The sequence below is a fragment of the Macaca nemestrina genome, chromosome 6 (assembly GCF_043159975.1).
Source record: "Macaca nemestrina isolate mMacNem1 chromosome 6, mMacNem.hap1, whole genome shotgun sequence".
In the NCBI taxonomy this organism is placed as follows: domain Eukaryota; kingdom Metazoa; phylum Chordata; class Mammalia; order Primates; family Cercopithecidae; genus Macaca; species Macaca nemestrina.
The window spans coordinates 46442618-46469549 of NC_092130.1; the positions used below are offsets into that span (position 1 = coordinate 46442618).

General features: G+C 45.6%; 1 protein-coding gene and 1 long non-coding RNA gene across 7 annotated transcripts in view; one reads left to right on the forward strand and one right to left on the reverse strand.

Annotated features, from left to right (window-relative positions):
* Positions 1-23042, forward strand: part of LOC105467147 (voltage dependent anion channel 1) — a 97735-nt gene extending 74693 nt beyond the window's left edge. For 3 of the 6 annotated variants that reach the window (XM_071098466.1, XM_011716590.3, XM_011716588.2), the window contains exons 2-9: positions 274-343; positions 937-986; positions 2143-2295; positions 2390-2442; positions 13416-13643; positions 18930-19080; positions 21118-21175; positions 22096-23042. In XM_071098466.1, coding sequence (XP_070954567.1) covers positions 277-343; positions 937-986; positions 2143-2295; positions 2390-2442; positions 13416-13643; positions 18930-19080; positions 21118-21175; positions 22096-22187 — 852 coding nt within the window. In that variant the 5' untranslated portion in view covers positions 274-276 and the 3' untranslated portion in view covers positions 22188-23042. Of the gene's footprint in view, positions 1-270; positions 344-936; positions 987-2142; positions 2296-2389; positions 2443-13415; positions 13644-18929; positions 19081-21117; positions 21176-22095 lie in introns of all 6 variants that reach the window. The other 3 variants (XM_011716589.2, XM_011716587.2, XM_071098465.1) reach the window with 1 other exon arrangement.
* A 2315-nt stretch (positions 23043-25357) lies between these two features.
* Positions 25358-26906, reverse strand: LOC139363766 (uncharacterized). Its single transcript, XR_011624678.1, has 2 exons — positions 26779-26906; positions 25358-25824 (listed from the first exon to the last, which is right to left on the reverse strand). It is a non-coding gene; the product is annotated as an uncharacterized lncRNA (long non-coding RNA).
* Positions 26907-26932: the final 26 nt, after the last annotated feature.

Sequence of the window (26932 nt, forward strand, 5' to 3'; positions counted from 1 at the left end):
CCTGGGCTCAGTCCTGGGGATGCTGAGGAGGAGAGGTCTAAATTGTTGATCCTCTGTCAACAAAGACTCACTGAGTGTCTCAAGCTCTGGCCACAAAATGAAGTACAAGACAGCAAGGGCTTCTTGGCCCATGTGGGAGGATAAGCTACCTGGAAGTTTTAGTGCTAGGTGATTTTTATTGGTTGCTAATTACATCTAATAATTGTTATTGATGGAAAGCTAATTTCCCTAATAACCAATGCATTTATTCTGGTGATTCTTTTATCATAGCAGAAGATGGCTGTGCCACCCACGTATGCTGATCTTGGCAAATCTGCCAGGGATGTCTTCACCAAGGGCTATGGTGAGTGTTGCAGAGAGCGGGTGCCTTTCAGCCCCCAGACTGAGTTGGCATGTTTGAGACTTTACCGATAACTGTTTAGGAGACCTGGGTAGGTCAGCTGTTCTGAACTTTCACGTGAAGGAAAAAAGCAGCTTTCATTTGTGTGGCAAATGAAGCAGTTTTGGTTGTGCCCCCAGTTGGACGGGCTCCTGCATTGATGCTGTCAAGTGGGTATTCCTGTTTTCTCTTCCAAGTGTGGAGCAACCCTGTGGAAGCTGCTGCAGTGGAGCGCGGCTTCTATATTTAGCCTGTGCTTAGGCACATGCCCACGAGGCCTGATGACTGTGTCTCTGCCAGCTGTCAGGCATCTTCTTCTCAAACCCTGCTGGGAGTGCAGGTGGGACCCAGGTGGGCCTGTGCGCATTCTGTCTGCTGCTGTTCCATGGCAGCTGAACTCCCCCCACGAGCAGCAGCAGAGACTGGGTGCCCTCAGCCCGTGTGGCAGTAGTGTACTTCTTCTAAAAAAGCATTTCGAAGCAACCGTGAGGGAGGCAGAGGTGCTGTTCTCTAGATAGTTATTTAACCTATTAACAGTTGTCTTCTTCTTTCTTTAGGATTTGGCTTAATAAAGCTTGATTTGAAAACAAAATCTGAGAATGGATTGGTAAGTTGTCCAACCCACGTGGAACATGAGTATTTATTTATTTTTATTTTATTTTATTTTATTTATTTTTGAGATGGAGTTTCGCTGTTGTCACCCAGGCTGGAGTGCAATGACATGATCTCAGCCCACCGCAACCTCCACCTCCAGGGTTCAAGCGATTCTCCTGCCTCAGCCTGCCGAGTAGCTGGGATTATAGGTGCATGCCACCATGCCCGGCTAATTTTGTATTTTCAGTAGTAGAGACGGGGTTTCTCCATGTTGGTCAGTCTGGTCTTGAACTCCCGACTTCAGATGATCTGCCTGCCTTGGCCTCCCAAAGTGCTGGAATTATAGGCATGAGCCACCACACCTGGCTTATTTTTATTTTGAAAAAAGATTTTAGATTCAGGCTATACACGTACAGGTTTGTTACATGGATGTATTGTGTAACGGTGAGGTTTGGGTTTCTAGTGTACCCATTACCCAAATAGTGACCATTGTATGGAACATGGGAATTTGTTGTAGATCAACAAATAACTGTCATGACATGGCCGGCAAAACCAAAAGAAGGTACTTTTTAAAAAAAATTCTGGCAGTTTGTGGTTTTCACATTCAGTCCATTTTCTACATGATGGGTGGTCCAGGGGAACCATGCCAATAGGCCCCCAATTCAGCAGCGGGTAATACTCAGAGCAGAATGGGGCAGGTCTCAGTTTCAGTTTTCTTTGTGCTTCTTATTTTCACGTTCACCTGTGTTCAACCACATAAGTGTTTTTAAAGTAATCTTAGTAGTCCCTTTTAAATTGTGTGTGCAGTAATTGTTGGAAGGAAGAAGTTTTGGGTTTGAGTTACTGCTGTGTCAGCTTTAGCTCAGTGCTTTTTTTCTGTACCGGGCTGGAGCCAGGATGGAGGGGAGATGCTTTCCTGTCCAGACTGAAGAGTTACAGGGAGGAAGGAAGCTGTCTGCTGACAACGAATTCCCCATAAGATTTCTTTACATAGCAGGCTCCTTTACTCCCATCTGTACTTTAAATATCTATTTGAATTGTAGAGTTAGCCTTGGCCCCGCCACATTCAGGGTCTTGCCTCTTGCAGAAAGGCAAGTGTAGTGTTTAGGAGTGGAGTGAAGCCAGGTGAATGCTGTGGTACAGGTTGTGACTCTCTCTCTCCTTTGAAGGAATTTACAAGCTCAGGCTCAGCCAACACTGAGACCACCAAAGTGACGGGCAGTCTGGAAACCAAGTACAGATGGACTGAGTACGGCCTGACGTTTACAGAGAAATGGAACACCGACAATACACTAGGCACCGAGATTACTGTGGAAGATCAGGTAATGGCTGCTGTGAAAAGACACGGATTTGCTAATTCACATCTGCCGGCCTGCCTTGTGACTAAACCTACTGGCAAATTTCTTTTCTGTTCAGCTTGCACGTGGACTGAAGCTGACCTTCGATTCATCCTTCTCACCTAACACTGGGTAAGATTCTCATCTGTTTTCTCCACAAGGATGTCCTCTTATGTTGCAGGTGGTGGAAGCCCTTTGTGACAAAATGTTTTGGGGGCTGATAACACCTAAAATATGGCCTCCAAGACCTGGCGATTTAAGTCCTCTGGTTTTAATTTGGTCCTGGGGTCGTACCCACATCTATGCATTAACAGACTGTGCTATAATGAGCGCTTCCTAATTCAGGATTGGTGTTTACCCAACAAATGTTTTCTAAGTGCCGCCTGTGCTTGGCCCTGTGCTCATCTGGAGATCTAAGGATGCCCAGGCCATGATTGTTACCCACAAGGAGCTCACTTTCTAATAGAGGATTCAGAGCAGTGTTTAGCAGTGTTTCTTAATAAGATTCTGCATTTTGTTAGTGCTCTCCTGGCTTCAGCCATGGAGGCTGCAGGATTTCTGGTTCAGTAATAGCCATTTCATGTGAGTTAGGCTGCTGGTGATATAAGTGGCCATGGCCAAATGGGAGTGGGTGACATTTGGAAGCAGGGCCTAACTGGTCACTGTTGCCAGCCTCATTTCTTGAGGTGTGGAAGTCCTTATCCCATCTTCCTGCTTAGGGACACTGAGACCCTGTGGATGTAACTGCAAGGTGGCTCCTGAGGCTGCACTTTCTCCAGGCCTTCTGGCCACAGATGTATTAGGCTTGTTAGTTCTTTTTTTTTTTTTTTGAGACGGAGTCTTGCTCTGTCCCCCAGGCTGGAATGCAGTGGCGCGATCTCAGCTCACTGCAAGCTCCGCCTCCTGGGTTTACGCCATTCTCCTGCCTCAGCCTCCCGAGTAGCTGGGACTACAGGCGCCCGCCACCTCGCCCGGCTAGTTTTTTGTGTTTTTAGTAGAGACGGGGTTTCACCGTGTTAGCCAGGATGGTCTCGATCTCCTGACCTTGTGATCCGCCCGCCTCGGCCTCCCAAAGTGCTGGGATTACAGGCTTGAGCCACCGCGCCCGGCCGGCTTGTTAGTTCTTAACCCATCAGTTGGCAAGATTGTATGGCGGTCTGCCTCAATTCCTGGGTGCTTTTCAAAGTGCCTAGAAGGAATTACTCCCTTTTAGAATATACCCTTGTTTTTTTCCACTCATATTGGTGGGTCTTCTAAACCTGGGGAAGACTGTTTTGTATACTGATGATGGGATCAAGGGCATGTACTGAATTTCAGTTTTTAAAAATTGTGGCCTGGGTGTGGTGGCTCACGCCTGTAATTTCAACACTTTGGAAGGCTGAGGCAGGCAAATCACCTGAGGTCGGAAGTTTGAAACCAGCCTGACCAAAGTGGAGAAACCCTGTCTCTACTAAACATAAAAATTAGCTGGGCATGGTGGGCGCATGCCTGTAAGCCCAGCTACTTGGGAGGCTGAGGCAGGAGAATTGCTTGAACCTGGGAGGCAGAGGTTGCCGTGAGCCTAGATGGCGCCATTGCATTGCAGCCTGGGCAAGAAGAGTGAAACTCCATCTCAAAAAAAAAAAAAAAAAAAAAAAGGGTTGGATGCAGTGGCTCATGTCTGTAATCCTAACACTTTGGGAGGCTGAGGTGGGTGGATTGCTTGCGGTCAGGAGTTTGAGACCAGCCTGGGCAACATGGCAAAACCCCATCTCTAATAAAAATACAAAAATTAGCCAGGCATGGTGGTGCGTGCCTGTAGTCCCAGCTACTTGGGATGTTGAGGCACGAGAATTGCTTGAACCCAGGAGAGAGAGGTTGCTGTGAGCTGAGATCGCACCACTGTACTCCAGCCTGGGCTACAGAGAGAGACTCTGTCTCCAAAAAAAAAAAACTTGTGGTAAGATATACATATAAAACTTAACATCTTTAAGTGGTGTAGTTAAATGGCAATATCAATTTTTCAGTTTTGCCATTTCATGTATTTTTTTTCTTTCTTCCTTTGTTCCTTTCCCACAAATATTTATTAGAGGGAGGATCTACCAAGTCCAGACCTGTGCTGGGTGTGCGGTCCACACAAGTGACTGGGCACACAGGGTTCCTACCCTCTGGAGATGTCTTCTTATAGCCTGGCTATAGATGATCTGAAGAGACCATTGTTAAGGGGCTGATTTACTCTCATTCCTCCTCTCTGCTGTAGTTTCTTCTGCAAGACCACTGCCTTCTTGCAGTGCTGTGTACTTTCCCCCCAGGAACTCTGCCATGATATCAGGGAGAGGTTATACAGAAAGATCCTGGGATAGGATGAGGGGCTGGAGGATGTGCCCACATGCTTGAATTTGCTGCCTGGGACTTTGCCTGCTGGGATAGCATACTTTGGAATTTGTAGGCAATTTCCTTCTCATTACCTTAGGGAGCTTTGCAGAGGTCTTCAGGCCCTGCAGTATAAAAACACAAAGGAAAGGTTTTTTGCTTTTTTTTTTTTTTGGGTGTAGGGGGGACGGAGTCTTGCTCTGTTGCCCAGGCTGGAGTGCAGTGGTGTGATCTTGGCTCACTGCACCCTCCTCCTCCTGGGTTCAAGTGATTTTTCTGCCTCAGCCTCCCAAGTAGTTGGGACTACAGACATGGGCCACCATACCTGGCAAATTTTTGTATTTTTAGTGGAGACGGGGGTTTCACCATATTGGCTAGGCTGGTCTCGAACTTCTGACCTCGTGATCTGCCTGCCTTGACCTTCCAAAGTGCTGGGTGGGTTCACGTGTTTCTCCTGCGTCAGCCTCCCGAGTAGCTGGGATTACAGGAATGCGCCACCACACCCAGCTAATTTTGTATTTTTAGTAGAGACGGGGTTTCTCCATGTTGGTCAGGCAGGTCTTGAACTCCTGACTTCAGGTGATCTGCTTGCCTCAGCCTCCCAAAGCGCTGGGATTACAGGTGTGAGCCACTGCACCCACCCTTTTTTAAAAAAATTTACTTTTTATTTCAAAGTAATTTTATACTTAGAAAAATGTGGTAAAAATAGTATGCAGAGTTCTCCTGTGTTCTTCCCCCAGCTTCCCCTAATGTTATTGGCTTATATAACTATAATGATCAGAATCAGCAAGTTAATGTTGATATCATACACTTAATCTGTTGTCACAATGGCGTCTTTTTTCTGATCTGTGATCCAGTTCAGGATCCTAAATTGCATCTAATTGTTTTTTTTTTGGGGGGGGGGGCGGGGTCTCTCTCTGTTGCCAAGCTGGAGTGCTGTGGCATGATCTCGGCTCACTGTAACCTCCGACTCCCTGGTTCAAGTGATTCTCTACTTGGGAGGCCTCGGCCTTCCAAGTAGCTGGGATTACATGCATGTGCCACCAAGCCAGGCTAATTTTTGTATTTTTAGTAGAGACGGGGTTTTACCATGTTGGCCAGGATGGTCTCGAACTCCTGACCTTGTGATCCGCCCACCTCAGCCTCCCAAAGTGCTGGGATTACATGCATGAGCCACCGCACCCGGCCAATTGCATCTAATTGTTAAGTCTTCCCTAATCTGGAATATTTTCTGACCCTGACACTTTTGAAAAAGAGTGGCCAATTATTTTGTTAAGATGTCCGTCAGTTTGGATTTGTCTGATGCTTCCTTATGATTAAATTTAGGTTTTACATTTTTGGCACCCATAGAAGTTATTGTGTTGTATTCTTCTCAGCAAGTGATGTTAGAAAGAATATTATCAATATGCCTCATTTTTGGTGATCAGTTTTGAAGTGGTGTCTGCCAACTCTCTTCACTGTAAAGGTACTATTTTTCTCTTTGTAATTAGTAAGTATCTTGTGGGTAGACACTTTGAGATATGCAGATATTCTATTTCTCATCATACCTTTGCTGACAAATAGTAACATCCATTGATGATTCTTGCCTGCAACAGTTAGGCTTGACAAATGGTGACTGGAGTGCAATGGTATGATCCCAGCTCGCTGCAACCTCTGCCTCCTGGGCTCTAGCAGTCCTCCTTTTCAGCCTCCCAAGAAGCTGAGACCACAGGCGCGTGCCACCAAGCCCAGCTAATTTTTGTATTTTTGGTAGAGATGAGGTTTCACCATGTTGGCCAGGCTGTTCTGGAACTCCTGAGCTCAAGCGTTCCACCTTTCTCAGCCTCCCAAATTGCTGGGATTACAGGTGTGAGCCACCACGCCTGGCTACAAATGGTGATTTTCTTTTCTTTTTTGTTTTTTTGAGGTGGGGTGTCACTCTGTCACCCAGGCTGGAGTGCAGTGGTGTGATCTCGGCTCATTGCAACCTCTGCCTCCCCGGCTCAAGGGATCCTCCCTCCTCAGCCTCCCCAGTAGCTGGGACTACAGGTGCCTGCCACCACCCCTGGCTGATTTTTATATTTTTGGTAGAGACAGTGTTTCACCATGTTGCTCAGTCTGCTCTCGAATTCCTGAGCTCAAGTGATCTGCCTACCTTGGCTTCCCAAAATGTTGGGATTACAGGTGTGAGCCACCACACCCGACCTCAAATGGTGATTTCCTATTGCCATCCTTCCTTTACTTGTTACTTGGTATTCTATTGTAAGGAAGAGCTATTCCTTCTTTCCCATGTATTTATTCAATCATTTATTTATATTAGTATAGATGCATGGACATTTAATCTATGGGCTATAATCCACAGTGTCATTTATTTTGTTGCTCAAGTTGTCCCAGATATGGCCTTTGGGAGAATACATCTTGTGTGCTTTTTGACAAACCTCTGTCATTTTTCAGAGCATGTCTTTATTTCTGGTTTCAGAAAATATACGATGCTCATCTAGTACTTGTTTTTCCCCAGTCCTGCTGTCTGCCATTTCTCCAAGGAACCTTGGTTCTTTATGTTGGAGAATGATGTTTAGAAACTAAGATTGTGGGCCTGGTGTGGTGGCTCATGCCTGCAATCCCAGCACTTTGGCGTGCCGAGGCAGGCGGATCACGAGGACAGGCGTTTGAGACCAGCCTGGCCAACGTGGTGAAACCCTGTCTTTACTAAAAATACAAAAATTAGCTGGCTGTGGTGGCGCACACCTGTAATCCCAGCTACTCAGGAGGCTGAGGCAGGAGAATTGCTTGAACCCAGGAGGTGGATGTTGCAGTGAGCTGAGATCATACCACTGCACTCCAATGTGGGCGACAGAGCAAGACTTCGTCTCAAAAAAAAAAAAAAAAAAAAAAACTAAACTAAAATTCTGGGTGCTAGGTGTACATATTGCTACTGGGTATTTGAGGAAAGTTCTGGTGATGCATGATGGAGATTAGAAATGAAAGCTGGCTTTCCAAAGTGACTGAGGGTACAGCCTGGGAAAACACCTGACTCCCAGGAGGAGCTGAGTGTAGACCACATCTGGATGAGGCTGCAGACCTCAATAAGGACCAGCACCCACACTGAGTATCTACCACAAATAAAGCTTGCTTGTTAACTACAAATCAGTCAGGCCTCTCTCGGGTGCTTGTCAAATTAGCACTACTGTTGAAATAGCTTAAAAATAAATCCCAATAATATCTGAAAAAGGAAGACTCCACAGACAAGTGTGCAGTGTTAGAAAGGGACCTGGAGAGAAGCCTGAGCACTCCCCAGCACTGCCCTTTCTCTTGGGGATCGTGGGCCCTGGCCAGAATCCAGTGAGACAGTGGGTGGGGGTGCCATGTAAACTGGTGCAGGTGGTGCACACCACTGGTCAGAGGCCCTGCCATAGGCATCATAGTTTGTGACCGTCAGCAGCTTTTTATTAAAAAATTAAAAAAGAAGATGGTTAGAAGATGCGTGATTTTATATTTCTTGGTCTTTTTGCCTTTCTAAATGTCAGCCTCTCAACAGCTGTCTAATCATCAGTCATCTCAACCAGCCTGGTGCCAATCACATACTTGTTCGAAACCCAGGCTTCTTTCCCCAGAGAGCAGGCAGATGAAGATAGGTTTCTTTTTCTTTTTTGTTGAGACAGTCTCACTCTGTCGCCCAGACTGGAGTACAGTGACGTAATTTCAGCTCACTGCAACTTCCACCTCCTGGGTTCAAGCAATTCTCGTGCCTCAGCCTCCTGAATAGCTGGGATTACAGGCACATGCCACCATGTCCTGCTAATTTTTGTATTTTTAGTAGAGACAGGGTTTTCCCATGTTGGCTAGGCTGGTCTCCAACTCCTGACCTCAAGTGATCTGCCCCCCTTGGATTGCTGGGATTACAAGTGTGAGCCACTGCGCCTGACCAGTTTTGGATTTTTCTTATTGAGAGATAATTTAGTTGTCACTCCTTTCCTTCAAACCTTGCCAAAATGTATAGAAGTAACTTAAACAAAGTTGAGGTTCCAAGGCATGTTTCATTGTCACTTGTTCTGTTGGTGAGCAGGTCTGTGCACACCTACCACCCAACTGCTGAGGGAGCTGAGCAGCCAAAGAAAGAGACTGACAAATCCAGTTTCTCGGAAAGAAACATTTAATAGAGACTTGCAAATAGAAGCAATGTCTCAAGCAGCCAAGAGACAGTGGATCCTTGCACTTATCCTCCAGAAAGTATTCTTTATATAGCAAGCTTTTAGAGTAAAGACGTGTGCATGTCTTAGACCGTCTTGTAAAAAACTTGCAAAACTTGTGACCACAGGGAAGTTAGATAAGCATCTTTACTTTTTTTATTTTTATTTATTTATTTTTTTGAGACAGAGTCTCACTCTGTCACCCAGGCTGGAATGCAGAAGCATGATCTTGACTCACTGCAACCTCTGCCTCCCGGGTTCCAGCGATTCTCCTTCCTCAGCCTCCTGAGTGTCTGGGACTACAGGTGCGTGCCACCACACCCAGCTACTTTTTATATTTTAGTAGAGATGGAGTTTTGCCATGTTTTCCAGGCTGGTCTTGAACTCCTGACCTCAAGTGATCCACCTGCCTTGGCCTCTAAAAGTGTTAGGGTTACAGGTGTGAGCCACTGTGCCTGGCTGGCATTGTTTCTTTTATGGGATTGTCTGTGATGTATTTCTTGGTTGTCATGGCTGTATTAGGCTGTTCTTGCATTGCTCTAAAGAAATACCTGGTCAGGCGAGGTGGCTCACGCCTGTAATCCCAGCATTTTCGGAGGCTGAGGCAGGCAGATTGCTTGAGCACAGGAGTTGGAGTCCAGCCTAGGCAACATGGTGAAACCCCGTCTACACACACAGGCACACACACGCTAGCTGGGCGTGGTGGTGCACACCTATAGTCAGTTCCAGTTGCCTGGGAGGCTGAGGTGGGAGGATCACCTGAGCTCAGGAGGTAGGGGCTGTAGTGAACCATGATCACACCACTGCACTCCCGCCTGGACAACAGAGTGAGACTATATCTCAAAAAAAGAAAAAAATACCTGAGGACAGGTAATTTATGAAGAAAAGAGGTTCAATTGGCTCATGGTTCTGCAGGCTGTACAAGCATAGCACAGGCATCTGCTCGGCTTCTGGGAAGGCCTCAGGAAGCTTTTAGTCATGGCGATTGATGAAGCAGGAGCAGACACATCACATGGCAAGAGCAGGAGCGAGAGAGAGAGAGTCGTGGGGAGGTGCCACAGTCAAACAACCAGATCTCATGGTAACTCATTATTGCAAGGACAGCACCAATCCATGGGGGATCCACCCCCATGATCTAATCACCACCCAGCAGGTCCGACAGTGGGGACTGCATTTCAACATGAGATTTAGAGGGTACAACATACAAACTGTATCAGTGGTGGCTTTGCTTCAAGATGGTGTCACTCTTGCCATGGAACAGGCTATTTTCCTACATCACTTGGGAGGGGGGTGCTGGCCTTATTTTCACCTGCGACCTCTAAAATTCTTGTCTCATTGAGAATTTGGAATGTTTAACCTTTATTTATTTATTTTTTAAATGAGAAATCTGAAACATACAAAAACATACAAAAAAAATGTTTAATCCTCATTCTATTCCTATCACACAGCTTTGATAGTTACCAACCCTGTGGCCAATCATGTTTTATTTATATAGCCATAAATATAGCACTCCTCCATGCCCATATTATTTTAAATAAATAACAGCACATAATTTCATCTGTAAGCATTTTATTATGTATCTTTAAATGGCAAGATTCCATTTTAAAGGAGCATAACCATGGTATTATTATTATATTGAAAAAAGTTGATATTTCTTTTTTTCTTTTTTTTTTTTTTGAGACAGAGTCTCGCTCTGTCACCCAGGCTGGAGTGCAGCGGCCGGATCTCAGCTCACTGCAAGCTCCGCCTCCCGGGTTCACGCCATTCTCCTGCCTCAGCCTCCCGAGTAGCTGGGACTACAGGCGCCTGCCACCTCGCCCGGCTAAGTTTTTGTATTTTTAGTAGAGACGGGGTTTCACTGTGTTAGCCAGGATGGTCTCGATCTCCTGACCTCGTGATCCGCCCGTCTCGGCCTCCCAAAGTGCTAGGATTACAGGCTTGAGCTACCACGCCCGGCCTCTTTTTTTTTTTTTTTTAAGATGGAGTTTCACTCTTGTTGCCCAGGCTGGAGTGCAATGGCGCGATCTCAGCTCACCGCAACCTCTGCCTCCCGGGTTCAAGTGATTCTCCTGCCTCAGCCTCCCGAGTAGCTGGGATTACAGGCATGCGCCACCACACCCAGCTAATTTTGTATTTTTAGTAGAGATGGGGTTTCTCCGTGTTGGTCAGGCTGGTCTCGAACTCCCGACCTCAGGTGATCCACCTGCCTTGGCCTCCCAAAGTGCTGGGATTACAGGCATGAGCCACTGCGCCTGGCGGATCGTTTTTTTTTTTTTTTTTTGAGACGGAGTCTTGCTCTGTCGCCCAGACTGGAGTGCAGTGGCCGGATCTCAGCTCACTGCAAGCTCCGCCTCCCGGGTTTATGCCATTCTCCTGTCTCAGCCTCCCAAGTAGCTGGGACTACAGGTGCCCGCCACCTCGCCTGGCTAGTTTTTTTTGTATTTTTTAGTAGAGATGGGGTTTCACCGTGTTAGCCAGAATGGTCTCGATCTCCTGACCTCGTGATCCACCCGTCTTGGCCTCCCAAAGTGCTGGGATTACAGGCTTGAGCCACCGCGCCCGGCCGGATCGTTTTTTAATATTGTCAAATCTCTAGTCTCTTCAAATTTACATGATTGTTTCATGATTTTTTTTTTTTTTTGGAGACTGAATTTTATTCTTGCTACCCAGGCTGGAGTACAGTGGCGCGATCTTGGCTCACTGCAACCTCCACCTCCCAGGTTCAAGTGATTCTCCTGCCTCAGCTTCCTGAGTAGGTGAGATTACAGGTGCGCGCCACCACGCCCAGCTAATTTTTGTATTTTTAGTAGAGATGGGGTTTTGCCATGTTGGCCAGGCTGGCTTTGAACTCCTGACCTCAGGTGATCCACCCGCCTCGGCCTCCTAAAGTGTTGGGATTATAGGTGTAAGCCACCGCACCCAGCCTCTTGCTGTTTTTAAAATAACAGGTTGGTTCTCTAGTCTCTAAAGATGACAGCTATGTGATTTGAGTGTTATTATAATTATTTATTTATTTATTTATTTTTTTGAGGTGGAGTCTTACTCTATTACCCAGGCTGGAGTACGGTGGCGCAATCTTGGCTCACCGCAACCTCTGCCTCCTGGGTTGAAACGATTCTCCTGCCTAAGGCTCCTGAGTAGCTGGGATTACACATGCCTGCTACCACGCTCAGCTAAGTTTTGTATTTTTAGTAGAGACAGTGTTTCACCATGTTGGCCAGGCTGGTCTCCAACTCCTGACCTCATGATCCACCCGCCTCAGCCTCCCAAAGTGCTGGAATTACAGGCATGAGCCACCACGCCCGGCCCTGAGTGTCATTATAATGCCTAGAATAAACATATTGTTTAATATGTTTCAGCCTTTTGCTGATATTTTCCTTATTGAGGCTCACATTGCTCCATTGTTGAATCCCTTGGGAGCCTCTTCAGGTTAGCTTGTAAGTCCTTTTGCCTCCACCCCAGTAGTCTTCAATAGCTTTGATAGATGTTTTAGGTCACTGTGTACATCTCCTGCCTAAGATCTATAGTCAGCCATTTCTCCAAGGAGCACTGGTTCCATTTAGGAGGAAATGGTCTAGGTGCTGAGGATGAAGCATTAATCTCAATGTGAATAAAGCTAGAAGTGAACAGTGCTGTGTAGTCCTTGGGGCTCTGAGTGGATCTGGTTCCTCCTGTGGTCTCTGCTGAGAATGCAGCTTCCTGTGGGAGATGTCAATCTTGTAACTGAATGATAGAAACAATCAGATAAAAATGGCCCATGTTTTATTTGTTCGATGTGATCTTGTTCTCCAGTGGGTACTTCTGGTAAAAGACATGGTAATAATAGGTCTGCAGGTAACACTATTCACCTGCTCTTCCTAGGGCATGCTGGGTCTTGAGGAACAGGCAGTACAGACACTGAACTGCTTATAGACTCACATCTGATATCATCAGGTTGGACCTGGGGTACTGTCTGACTAACACTTCCTGGCCCCCATGTCTGCAGAGTTCCAGGTTCTATATCAGTACCCGGTTCTCTGAAATATGTACTCATTGGGGTCTCATGAATATGTAATTGAAATCCATTTTACTGTTGTATTCACTTGGAAGGAAGGAACATAGCCTATGTTTCCTTACTTAACTGTGTGAGCCACAGAGTAAGAAGATAACCGTCTCTTTAAAAGCTGCTATTTAGGTAGCTGTCTTCATGACAGATAAATCTTTTCCCCAGGTTTGGAAAATATCAAAGATGCATCTGTCTCATAATTACATGGTGGCTTTCTACCTAATGAATGCCTGTGTAGGCTGCTACATTAAGCATACAAAGAGGATAGGACAAGGAAGTTACTCCGTATTTATTTTCCAGGCTTTTCCTGTCTGTGTTCTCACTTCATTAGTGTGGGTTTCTGCACACTGGGTCCCCGTGGAAGAGAGGTTGTGTCCTGCTCATTGTGGTACGGCAGTGCCTTAAGGGAGAACTGGAGCCCTGACTTCACCCCCACCCCACTCCCTTTATTTGACCTAGGATTAAAAAAAAAAAAAAAAAAAAAAAGGCATTTCAGGGTGAGTTAGCTTCTGATCTTAATATAACTTCTTTTCCTTCAGGAAAAAAAATGCTAAAATCAAGACAGGGTACAAGCGGGAGCACATTAACCTGGGCTGCGACGTGGATTTCGACATTGCTGGACCTTCCATCCGGGGTGCTCTAGTGCTGGGTTACGAGGGCTGGCTGGCTGGCTACCAGATGAATTTTGAGACTGCAAAATCCCGAGTGACCCAGAGCAACTTTGCAGTTGGCTACAAGACTGATGAATTCCAGCTTCACACTAATGTGTAAGTGTACATGGGGACAGCGGGGTGAGGGGTGGGGTTGGAGTGTGTGTGATAAGGGGATCGCATTCATTATTTTTTTAAAAAGAAAGCCCAATTTTTAACCACTGTAAAGTGAGTTTGTTGGCATTAGATGAGCCAGATGGCCTGCTGCTATCATTTGTTTCCCACCTACCCATTTCCTAGAGTGTCTTAGATCCTTTCCACTCTACGAACAGTAAATATTGCCACAGGTACACAAAGTGGCTGATTAATTACAGCAGGGACGTGGTGTCAGTCCAGAGCGTGTCCATTCCCTGCAGTTTTTGTTTTAGTTAACAAAACAGCTCTCAGCGCTCTTTCTCTGTCTAATGCCTGAGGATTAGCCTGCTGAGCTTGATGACATGTAGACATGGTAGACAAATTTAGGAGCTGATTGTCTGAGTTACAAAGTATCTTCTCTGTACAGTGAAACATGTAAAAGTAACTATTGGACATATGGTGAAGGGAAACAGTGATTATAGGTTAGGAGAGAGCCCCTTGAGAACTGAAGTAGATTGATGATTTAGGTTAAGGGAAACACATTTCATTCATGGATCTTGTTTTATCATAAACCTTGTTTTATTCAGTTTCATGAGGAATTAACCTGTGACAGGCACAAGCTGGGTGCAGAGTTACCATGTTTCTTTCTTTCCACTAGAGGTCACTAAAGAAGTAACTTCTTAAACTTAAGGCCAATCAATGGTATTAATGTGTAAACTAATATTATTTCCATTAATAAATTTTTTGAGGAATTTTTATCATTAATTTGGAATCTGTTACAGCTAAAAAGTCACAGGAAAACTATAGAGATGGACAATCTAGTGGTTGGAAGGGGCTGGGGAGGGTATGACTACAAAGTGGTGATTGAGGGAGTTTGGGGGAGGGAACTGTTCTATATCCTGACTGTAGTCATGGTTACATTAATCTGTGTATGTGTGTTAAAATTCATAAAAATGGGCCGGGCGCGGTGGCTCAAGCCTGTAATCCCAGCACTTTGGGAGGCCGAGACGGGCGGATCACGAGGTCAGGAGATCGAGACCATCCTGGCTGACACGGTGAAACCCCGTCTCTACTTTAAAAAAAAAATACAAAAAACTAGCCGGGCGAGGTGGCGGGCGCCTGTAGTCCCAGCTACTTGGGAGGCTGAGGCAGGAGAATGGCGTGAACCCGGGAGGCGGAGCTTGCAGTGAGCTGAGATCCGGCCGCTGCACTCCAGCCTGGGCGACAGAGTGAGACTCCGTCTCAAAAAAAAAAAAAAAAATTCATAAAATTGTATACCAAGAAAATATCCATTTTGGCCGGGTGCGGTGGCTCACGCCTGTAATCCCAGCACTCTGGGAGTCCGAGGCAGGTGGATCACGAGGTCAGGAGTTCAAGACCAGCCTGGCCAAGAAGGTGAAACCCCATCTCTACTAAAAATACAAAAATTAGCTGGGCGTGGTGGCGGGTGCCTGTAATCCCAGCTACTCAGGAGGCTGAGGCAGAGAATTGCCTGAACCTGGGAGGTGGAGGTTGCATTGAGCTGAAATCACGTCACTGCACTGCAGCCTGGGCAACAGAGCGAGACTCCATCTCAAAAAAAAAAAAAAAAAAGAAGAAAATATCAATGTTATTGTATGTTTAATTAAGAAAAGGTGAAACATACAAAAAAGCTATAGGAAACATACCACATGCGTAGAAATGTTTTTGAATGTAGAATTCTGATTGGCATGGGAAGTTTTTTCCTTGGTTTAAAATTGGGCATTGGCACCAATTCTAGGAGGAACAATGGCTGTTAGCCATTTCCCCCACATATCTAAGCTTCAACATTTTTAATAAGCAACAAGTGGGCATGGTTTATTTTTGGAACCAGCGTGAAGGCAGCTGACACAACTCATCTGGGTTGCCCTGGTGCTTGCAGGGGCCCAGATGCATAACAGAAAGTCTTTGTGCTTCATATAGATGAATTTGAACAGTTCCAGCTGTTTATTTATTATTATTTTTTTTTGGTGACAGGTTCTTGCTCTCTCACTCAGACTGGAGTGCAGTGGCACGATCTCTGCAGCCTCCGCCTCCCAGGATCAAGTGATTCTCCTGCCTCAGCCTTGCAAATAGCTGGGACTACAGGTGCACACCACCACACCTGGCTACTTTTTGTATTTTTTGTAGAGGCAGGATTTCGCCATGTTGCCCAGGTTGTTCTTGAACTCGTGAGCTCAAGCGATCTGCCTGCTTTGGCCTCCCAAAGTGCTGGGATTACAGATTACAGGCGTGAGCCACTGCGTCTGGCCTCTTGTTTGTGGTTTTGAAAGCTCTGTATAGGAAGGCAATATTGTGTTCCTGGTTTTGGGATATTCTGAAAAGTCTGGCCTTTTTAAAAACATGTAAGCCCAAGAAACTTCCCCAATTGAATATATTACTAAAGTCATTAAAAATCTGTTATTTTTGACAGGCTGCTGTTTTATTGTAGCATACTTGGGCTGTCTAAAGAAGACAGGATTCCCTGTGAATCAGGCAGTGCCTGGGTCTCCCTGTACTTTCTAGAAGCATAATGTCTGTCTCGCTGAATTTCATGGGGAAGCGAGAATTTACAATGTGTGGCTCATATGTGTAATCCCAGCTACTTGGGAGGCTGAGGTGGGAGGATCACTTGAGGCCAGGAGTTTGGAACCAGCCTGGGAAACAGAAATACTGTGTCTCTAAGAACATTTTTAAAAATTAGCTGGGCATGGTGGCAACATGCCTGTGATCACTTGAGCCCAGGAGTTTGAGGTTGCAGTGAGCTATGATTTTGCCACTGCTCTCCAGCCTGGGCAACAGAGCAAGATCCCATCTCAGGGAAAAAAAAATTTAGAATGTATTCTCTAATTTAGGGAGAGTGTCTTGTGAAAACTAGAGTTTTTTTTCTTAGGTCCTGAAGCCCTTTGCTGCATTCCAAAGTACATTGGCTCTGACGCACAGTTACCAATGCCATTTCCACTGGAAATGCCCACAATTATGAGACAGAACTCAGACAATGATTTTATGTTAAAGATGTTTGAGAGGGTTTAGGCAGGCTTGAAGACCATCTAATGCAAGGGGGATGGTCATTCCTTTTTAAAAAATTGCAGCATTAAAATTTTTCTTAATTTTTTTAATCAAAGGAGTCTGAGCCCATGGTTGTAAAATCAAACAGTACAGATGGGCTTATGAAAAGCAGTGATTCCAGCCTGCCTCAGCCTGCTCATCCCACCTCCCCAGTGGCAGCCACTTTAACTGTTTTTGTTTTCTGTGGTTCCCTCTGTGGAGAAGGTTGCTTCTGACCAGGCACCAGTATGCACTGTGCATATAAACAACAATCTGAAAGCAGTAATGAGAGACAGTAAATGATCTGTGCAGACCCCAGCCCGACAGAGGACAAAGTGTAGACTCTCTGAGCTGGCTTTTTTAGGGGTGGCAGTGACTGCAGAGTTTGTATAGGCTGTTCATCTGGGTGGGGCAGACTTTCAAATTCTGGGAGCTTAAGCAGGGCCCCCAAAGAGGAAGAGGAGAATTTGAATGACTGAAGAAGGGAAAAGGATATTCCCAGCAACTGGAGTCATTCAGTGTGTTTGTAAGAGAGGAGGGAGCTTGACCACCTGGGGTTTCATTCTGAATGTTTCTGAAAGAGCGAGGCATTTTATGATGTAGCAAAAAGCTCCCTTTCAAATCCTGCCAGGACCTTAGATGTTGCAGCATGGGTGAGGAGTGTGCATAGGTGGACGAGATGAATTGTGGATTAAGCTCTTTTGAAGTGCTGCTCCTCCAAGAGGCTGGGTCAGTGCCAACCGTATCTCCCCAGCAGTGGCTGCAGCAGGTTGTGCCAAGGGCTCTAACTTGCCTTCTGAGTCATATGTGCAGCCCTGCCTTTCTTGCCATTTCTGGCTGTGTTCTTTTCTCATTTTCTTCTCTTTCCATACCATTTTTTATTTTTATTTTTTGAGCCAGAGTCTCTGTTGCCCAGACTGGAGTGCAGTGGTATGATCTCAGCTCACTGCAACCTCTGTCTCCTGGGTTCAGATGATTCTCCTGCCTCAGTCTCCCAGGTTGCTGGGATTACAGGCGCCCGCCACCATGCCCAGCTAATTTTTATGTTTTTAGTACAGACAGCGTTTCATCGTCTTAGCCAGGCTGGTCTTGAACTCCTGACCTCAAATGATCCGCCTGCCTTCCCCTCCCAAAGTGCTGGGATTATAGGCATGAGCCACCGTACCCGGACTTCAGTGCCATTTTTCTGGTAGAATTATTTATAAAAGTAATAACATCAGTAGCAGTAAAAATAAATCCCTAAGAATCTCAGTGCTCTACTTGCTGCTTTTCTTTTTTTTTTTTTTTTTTTTGAGATGGAGTCTCGCCCTGTCACCCAGGCTGGAGTGCAGTGGCGTGATCTTGGCTCACTGCAAGCTCTGCCACCTGGGTTCACGCCATTCTTCTGCCTCAGCCTCCCGAGTAGCTGGGACTACAGGCGCCCACCACCATGCCCGGCTAATTTTTTGTATTTTTAGTAGAGGCGGGGTTTCACTGTGTTAGTCAGGATGGTCTCGATCTCCTGACCTCATGATCTGCCCGCCTTGGCCTCCCAAAGTGCTGGAATTATAGGCGTGAGCCACCTCGCCTGGCCTGCTTCTTTTTTCTTTTTTTTTTCGTTATAGAGACAGGATCTTGCTGTGTTGCCCAAGCTACATCCTGGGCTCAAGCGTTCCTCTTGCCTCGGCCTCTCAAAATGCTAGGATTACAGGCATGAGTCACCATGTGCCCCTTCTTCCCCGGCTTTTTCTTTTTTTGTTTGAGACAAGGTCTTGCTCTGTCACCCAGGCTGGAGTGCAGTGGCATAATCTCGGCTCACTGCAACCTCTGCCTCCCGGGTTCAAGCAATTCTCCTGCCTCAGCCTCCTGAGTAGCTGGGATTACAAGCGTGTGGCACCAGCCCAGCCAATTTTTGTATTTTTAGTAGAGACAGGGTTTCACCATGTTGGCCAGGCTGGTCTCAAACTCCTGACCTCAAGTGATCTGCCCATCTTGGCCTCCCAAAGTGCTGGGATTACAGGCGTGAGCCAGTGTGCCTGGCCAGGTGCCTGTTCTATACTTACCAGACTTCCTGTAATTTAGTGCCTGTTTTGTGAAATTTGGTGAACTTCTGACTTCCCTTAATACCAGTATTGGTTCAGTCCGTTTCTGGCATCCCTGTCTTCTGGGAGACTTGGGTGGATCTGTCTGGGCTGCAGCTCGCCTCCCTGGGAAGCTCAGCATCTGTGCTGTGCTTGTTTGCAGGAATGACGGGACAGAGTTTGGCGGCTCTATTTACCAGAAAGTGAACAAGAAGTTGGAGACTGCTGTCAATCTCGCCTGGACGGCAGGAAACAGTAACACACGCTTCGGAATAGCAGCCAAGTATCAGATTGACCCTGACGCCTGCTTCTCGGTGGGTATCTGTGGAATCACGCATCTCACAGGCAGGCCTATCTGCTCTTTACGTTGGAGTCCTTCAGGTTTGCTGGAGTGCTGTGCTTCAGCTTATTCAAAGTGAGAGATGCTGCTGCGTGTGGTGGCTCACGCCTGTAATCCCAGCACTTTGGGAGGCCAAGGCAGGCAGATCACTTGAGGTCGGGAGTCTGAGACCAGCCTGGCCAACATGGCAAAACCCCGTCTCTACTAAAACTACAAAAATTAGCCGGGTGTGGTGGCAGGCGCCTGTAATCCCAGCTGCTCGGGAGGCTGAGGCAGGAGAATTGCTTGAACCCGGGAGGCGGAGGTTGCAGTGAGCCGAGACCATGTCACTGCACTCCAGCCTGGGTGACAGAGCGAGACTCCATCTCAAAAAAAAAAAAAGACTCCGTCTCAAAAAACAAAAACAAAGTGAGAGATGTTCTCACTTTGAAAAGAGTTCCAAATGAGTACAGTGATCATACTACTAGTACTTCTTATGGGTACCAGGCACTGTGCAGAGCCTTTTATGTATAGACTACTGTGTTTAATCCCATTTGAAATAGGTGCTTTGTTTTTCTAATCATCTCTGGGTTTTTTTATTTCTTGTTTTTTTGAGACAGAGTCTTGCTTAGTTGCCCAGGTTGGATGCAGTGGTGTAATTACAGCTCACTGCAGCCTCAACGTCCTGTGCTCAAGTAATCCTGCCACCTCAGCTTCCCAGGTAGCTGGGACTACAGGCACACCACCATGCCTGGCTAATTAAAAATGTTTTTAGTAGAGACAGTGTCTTGCTCTGTTGCCTGGGCTGGTCTCAAACTCCTGGGCTCAAGCTGTCCTCCGACCTCAACCTCCCAAATGTTGTTGGGATTACAGGCATGAGCCACCATTCCTGGCCAATCATCTCTGGTTTTTTTTTTTTTTTGAGATGGAGTCACCCTCTGTTGCCCAGGCTGGAGTGCAAGTGGCACGATCTCAGCTCACTGCGCAACCTCCGTCCCCCAGGTTCAAGTGATTCTTCTGCCTCAGCCTCCCATGTAGCTGGGACCACAGGCACCTACCAACACACCTGGCTAGTTTTTGTATTTTTAGTATAGATAGGGTTTCACCACGTTGGTCAGGCTGGTCTCGAACTCCTGACCTCAGGTGATCTGCCTGCCTCGGCCTCCCAAAATGCTGGGATTACAGGCATGAGCCATGACCCCCACCCAATCATCTCTGTTTTTACAAATGAGGAACTAGAAGCTTAGAAAGGTGAGTAACTTGCCCAAAGGAACACACCAGGAAAGTGCTGGGGACTGGATTTGAGCCAGACTGGCTTACTGTTGAGCCTCTTCCATTAATACCAGTTCCTGTTCTATAAAGCAGACTGTTAAAAGGGGCACTCTGAAATCTAGGGTTCTAATTGATAATTCCCCCCACCCCCCCACTTTTCATTCTCCTTTTCAGCTCCTGCATTGCATATTAAGAAATCAGTAGTCAGTTGGCATCTTGCAGACTCTCTGGCATTGCTCACAGGCCCTCAAACTACTTCCCAGTTTTTGCAGTAAATCCTATTGGGCCCATTTCTCTTGTCACAGGGCACTGGAGGTTGTATCTCTTTGGGGTGGAATGAGGGAATCTCATGTTGCAGAATGGTGCCTGTACTGATTTCTGTAATTTATGGACAGCCCATTTTAAGTCTCCTAAACTAGAACCGAATTTGGCTCCCTTAACAGGCACTTAAAAACAAGAGAAAAGGAGCCTCATTATTTATATGAGCAAAAGGACATGGGCCCCTAAGAGGCCTTCCTTCTCTCTGCTTTGTTCTTACGAGGGGTGTCAGATCTCAGAACACCATTTGAACAGGAAAGTATGCACCTAAAATTGATATATTTTGTATTGAATTTAATGAATCTCGTGAACAAGATGGTCATAAAAAAATTTGATTCTGAAGTCAAAGGTTGGTTGACTAAAAAGCTCTTATTAATTTTGGAGATGGAAGCGCAAAGTATTATACTTAATGTTTTCTCTGTTTTGTCATTTCCTTGACTAGGCTAAAGTGAACAACTCCAGCCTGATAGGTTTAGGATACACTCAGACTCTAAAGCCAGGTATGTGTTGCTTGTGTGTGAAATCGGTTCTTTGTCTTAAAAAAAATTGTGGTGCTGGTTTGCTGATTTATGTCATTGTTTATAAAATGTTTATATAATACAGTGGGTATATATAAATGCGTATATATAAAGTATAATTAAATGTTTATAAAGGAGTATGGGGTCATTATAAAACATTTGGAGAATATGAGATGTGGCAAGCAGGAGGAAAAAGGCTGAGGCTAACATATATTCTTTGCTATTTTCTTCTGTCCTTTTTTCCAATGTGTACATAATGCTTGATACTTATTTCTGGCAGATTCTCAAAACTAACTTATAAATCAGTCCCACTGTAAAAAGACAAAGAAATAGGAAAAGTGGTTTGCAGGTTTCCTCTGCACAGTTGGCTAGGCCAGTCCATGATGTATTCTAGTTCTAGCATATAACCACCTTTGAACCCTGGAAATCTAAGATTACCAGCTACTTCCTGAATCAGGTTATTCCAGGGAAGGTCAGTTTGTTGTGTGCATCTGTGGATGTGCATGCACACTACCCATGTGTGTACACTGAACATGAACATGTAAGACCTTAGGTTGGATTCAGGATTGAGGTTTCATTTAAAGGGATGATTGCCAAAAAAGCTTACTGTATGCTACCAGTACTAGAGACTAATTGTACCAGGGGAACAGTGAGAGGAAAAAGGAAAGTGGGGTTCCAGAAGTAGATTTGGGTAGGCTCTCTGGGCGGTGGGATAATTAGTTGTTTTATAAGCCCACTCTAGGATACCTGTTGGTCAGATAGTGCTAAGTAACAAGGATTGAAGGGCCATGTGGACCCTGCTGATAATATCTGGAACAGGTTCTGAATTTGTTGTTAATCTTTCTTGTCATTTCTTTCCTCCATTCCTCCTCCTTTCCTCTCCCTCATTTTTCTCCCTGCAGGTATCAAACTGACACTGTCAGCTCTTCTGGATGGCAAGAACGTCAATGCTGGTGGCCACAAGCTTGGTCTAGGACTGGAATTTCAAGCATAAATGAATACTGTACAATTGTTTAATTTTAAACTATTTTGCAGCATAGCTACCTTCAGAATTTAGTGTATCTTAATGTTGTATGTCTGGGATGCAAGTATTGCTAAATATGTTAGCCCTCCAGGTTAAAGATGATTCAGCTTTAAGATGTTACCCTTCCAGAGGTACAGAAGAAACCCATTTCCAAAAAAGGTCCTTTCAGTGGTAGACTCGGGGGGAGCTTGGTGGCCCCTCTGAGATGCCAGGTTTCTTTTTTATCTAGAAATGGCTGCAAGTGGAAGCTGATAGTATGTAGGCACTTTGTAAATTCATATTGAGTAAATGAATGAAATTGTGATTTCCTGAGAATCGAACCTTGGTTTCCTAACCCTAATTGATGAGAGGCTCGCTGCTTGATGGTGTGTACAAACTCACCTGAATGGGACTTTTTTGGACAGATCTTCATGACCTGTTCCCACCCCAGTTCATCGTCACCTCTTTTACACCAAAAGGTCTGCAGGGTGTGGTCACTGTTTCTTTTGTGCCATTTTGGGGTGGAGAAGGTGGATGTGATGAAGCCAATAATTCAGGACTTATTCCTTCTTGTCTTGTGTTTTTTTTGCCCTTGCACCAGAGTATGAAATAGCTTCCAGGAGCTCCAGCTATAAGCTTGGAAGTGTCTGTGTGATCGTAATCACATGGTGACAACACTCAGAATCTAAATTGGACTTCTGTTGTATTCTCACCACTCAATTTGTTTTTTAGCAGTTTAATGGGTACATTTTAGAGTCTTCCATTTTGTGTGGAATTAGATCCTCCCCTTCAAATGCTGTAATTAACATCACTTAAAAAAAACTTGAATAAAATATTGAAACCTCATCCTCCTTCTGTTGTCTTTATTAATAAAATATAAATAAATAGGGCATTTATTTAGATTTGTTTTTTGTCTCCATGCTCTGTGTATGTATTATATATTATTCGTTTTCACTCGCTGTATTACAGATTACCATAAATTTAGCTGCTTAAAACAACACTCATTTATTTTACAGTTCTGCAGGTCAAAGTCAGGCAGGTATGCATGCCTACCTGGGCTCTGCTTAGGTTCTCACGATGCTGAAATTAGGGTGTTGACTAGGCTGTCTTCTCATTTTATCTAGGGGCTTGGCGTCCTCTTCCAGGCTTACAGCGTTGTGGTGGAATTCAGTTATTTTCAGTTGTAGGATAGAAGTCCCTCTTTCTTTGTTGGCTGAGGCACTCTCAGTGCTTAGAGGACACCAGCATTCCTTGCCACGTGGTCCCCTACATCGCCAAAGCCAGAAACAGAAAAACTCCCTCATGTGAAATCCCTCTCACACTTCCAGTCTCCTCCAGGAAGAGCCCCAAAGCTTTTAAGGACTCACCTGATCAGGTTAGCCCACCAATGGTAATCGCTCTTTCTTCAAGTTCACTGCCAGGTAAAGTAACCTAATCACTGGTAATATCCTTTCATATTTGTAGGTCCCTCCATATGGGTCATGTGATTTTGGAATGGGTGATTTTGGAATTCTCCCATATATTTATATATTTTTAATAACTTGATTGTGGAATTTTTTTTTTTTTTTCTTTTTTTTGAGATGGAGTTTCACTCTTGTTGCCCAGGCTGGAGTGCAATGGTGCACAATGTTGGCTCACTGCAAGCTCTGCCTCCTGGGTTCAAGTGATTCTCCTGCCTCAGCCTCCCGAGTAGGTGGGATTACAGGCATGTGCCACCACACCTGGCTAATTTTGTATTTTTAGTAGAGACGGGGTTTCTCCATGTTGGTCAGACTGGTCTCGAACTCCTGACCTCAGGTGATCCGCCCTTGGGCTCCCAAAGTGCTGGGATTACAGGTGTGAGCCACTTCGCCTGGCCGATTGTGGAAATTTCAAACACAAAGAATAGTAATAAACTCTATGCATGATCCAGCTTCAACAAATACGAACATTTTTTTACATTCATGATTTTTCAGCAGAATTTTTTTTTCTATGTTTGAAAGTGACATTCAAAACAGGAACCGTCTATTTTTAGCATTTTATGCAACTGATCACCCAAAAACTGTGGGTCTCAGTATTTGACATACTGTCTTCAGGAACTTGCAGCTATTTCTTTTTTTTTTTGAGACGGAGTCTCGCTCTGCCGCCCAGGCTGGAGTGCAGTGGCTGGATCTCAGCTCACTGCAAGCTCCGCCTCCCGGGTTTACGCCATTCTCCGGCCTCAGCCTCCCGAGTAGCTGGGACTACAGGCACCCGCCACCACGCCCGGCTAGTTTTTTTTTTGTATTTTTAGTAGAGACGGGGTTTCACTGTGTTAGCCAGGATGGTCTCGATCTCCTGACCTCGTGATCCGCCCGTCTCGGCCTCCCAAAGTGCTGGGATTACAGGCTTGAGCCACCGCGCCCGGCCAACTTGCAGCTATTTCTAAGTGAATGTTCATAGAATTTGTCCAGAGATTATGGCACATAGTGGTTGCTGGGTACATCTAGTCAGATGTCAGGTACAGGTTTTTTTTTTTTTTTTTTTTGAGACGGCATCTTGCTTTGTTGCCCAGGCTGGAGTGCAGTGGCGTGATCTTGGCTCACTGCAACCTCCGCCTCCCAGGTTCACGCCATCCTCCTGCCTCAGCCTCCCGAGTAGCTGGTACTACAGGCACCTGCCACCACGGCTGGCTAATTTTTTGTATCTTTAGTAGATACAGGGTTTCACCATGTTACCAGGATGGTCTTGATCTCCTGACCTCATGATCCGCCCGCCTTGGCCTCCCAAAGTATTGGAATTACAGGCGTGAGCCACTGTGCCCGGCCAACTACAGTATTAAAATATTTTAGATACAGAGTTTCACTCTGTCAGCCAGGCTGAAGTGCAGTGGCATCATAATAGCTCACTGTAGTCTTGAACTCCTGGGCTCCAGTGATCCTCCCGTCTCAGCCTCCTGAGTACTTGAGATTACAGGCACAAGCCACCATGCCTGGCCCTAAAATATTTAAAAATGTATAAAGCGTTCCCTTGAGTATGAGGAAATATTTCCCTCACTAGTTACTTATTGTCTGCCTGTTGCATGCAGCATGTTGGAATATCATTGTGCAAAATGCCTTGAGTTCATAATACCTCACCAGTTCAGAGAACTGAGACAATCTGGTATGAGGACACAAATGGACAAAGTGGACAATGAGTCAGGGAAGAGGACTTCAGTGTGTTTATTATAGATGAACTTTAAAGTCAACAAGCAGAAACTAAGATTGAGAAACTCATTTGTTGAACTGAGTGGTTTTACAGAAAACTTGAGTACAGCTCAAAGAAGGGAAGCTCCTAGGGGACTGGGAGGACTTTGCACCTTGGCTAAGGTGGAGAGTTTCCAATAAGGACACCATTCAGTCTATGTGGGCTTCTGGGGGATTTCGGGAAATGTGCAGATGAATGACTTCTTAGTTTTCTTAACACAGAGTTTGTGTGTTTCTGAGCTGTCACCAGGGTGAGATAAAAGCTTAGGGGAAACCAGATTCAGGAGTAGAACACAGGCCCTTTAGAGAGGCAGCTCAGCTGTGTCTCTGTGGGATGACAGCAATCTTCGCAGGGAGTCATAGAGACCAGAGTGGTGAAGCTGTGGGTACAATAAATGTCTTGCTTAACCGTCACATTGATTTTCCTGAAATTGATCAAATGGAACTTTTATGAATTGAAGCCTGTATCTGTTTATTAAGGAGACATTCACAGAACGTACACACAGAGCAAAGTATGGTGCCAGGGCCCTAGGTGAACTTCTTGGAAGTTTGTAAGTTTGCATTTTTATATACTGGGGATTTGAAGTAACAAAATTTAAAAAGAGAAGCTTATTTTAGGAAATCGAAGTTATTTTCAATGGCAGCCCCTTACCCCTACTTCCTAGCTACCTACCTTTCCTCCACAATTTTTTTTTTTTTTTTTTTGAGACAGAGTCTCTCTCTGTGGCCCAGGCTAGAGTGCAGTGGCATCTCGGCTCACTGCAGCCTCCATCTCCCGAGTTACAGCGATTCTCCTACCTCAGCCTTCTCAGTTTAGCTGCGATTACAGGCACGCGCCACCACGCCTGGCTAATTTTTGTATTTTTAATAGAGACGGCGTTTCTACATATTGGCCAGGCTGGTCTCGAACTCCTGACCTCAGGTGATCCGCCTGCCTCGGCCTCCCAAAGTGCTGGGAGCCACTGCGCTCGGGCCGGTCCATAATATCTTTATCATCTTGTATAGTGTGTATTTTATACCACAGTCGCCCTCACAAGAAAATAAACTCTACCAAGGCTGGGGGTTCGTTTTGTTCACTGCTGTATCTTAAATAGGGAGAGGTGCTAAATCTTTTGTTGAAAAAAATAAATAATTGTGGGGAAAGATTATTAAAAATTACTTATAATCCCATCACCCAAACACAAAGTTAACACTTGTGTTTCTTTCGCCTTTGAGAGAGGAAGAGCAGTTAGTTACTTCGCTTTCGTGATCAGCCTATTCTACAGCTTGATCTTCTTTTTTAAAATGGCTAAAAACGCTTTTTTTGGCTGTATAGTACCCAATCACGCAGGCGGCAGGGAGGGGCTCGCTTTGGCCCTCTTAAGCATGTTACATTCTACCTTTAACCCGCAGCCGTGTAGCAGCCCCCACACTCGCCAACTGCAACTCCCTCCTCCCCGAAATCCTTTCTTTTTATTCCGGTTTCCAGAGCACGTCTCTAGGCTTCGACGTCACCACGCTGGGCCGTAAGTGCCGAGGGCCGCGGCGTCTGAC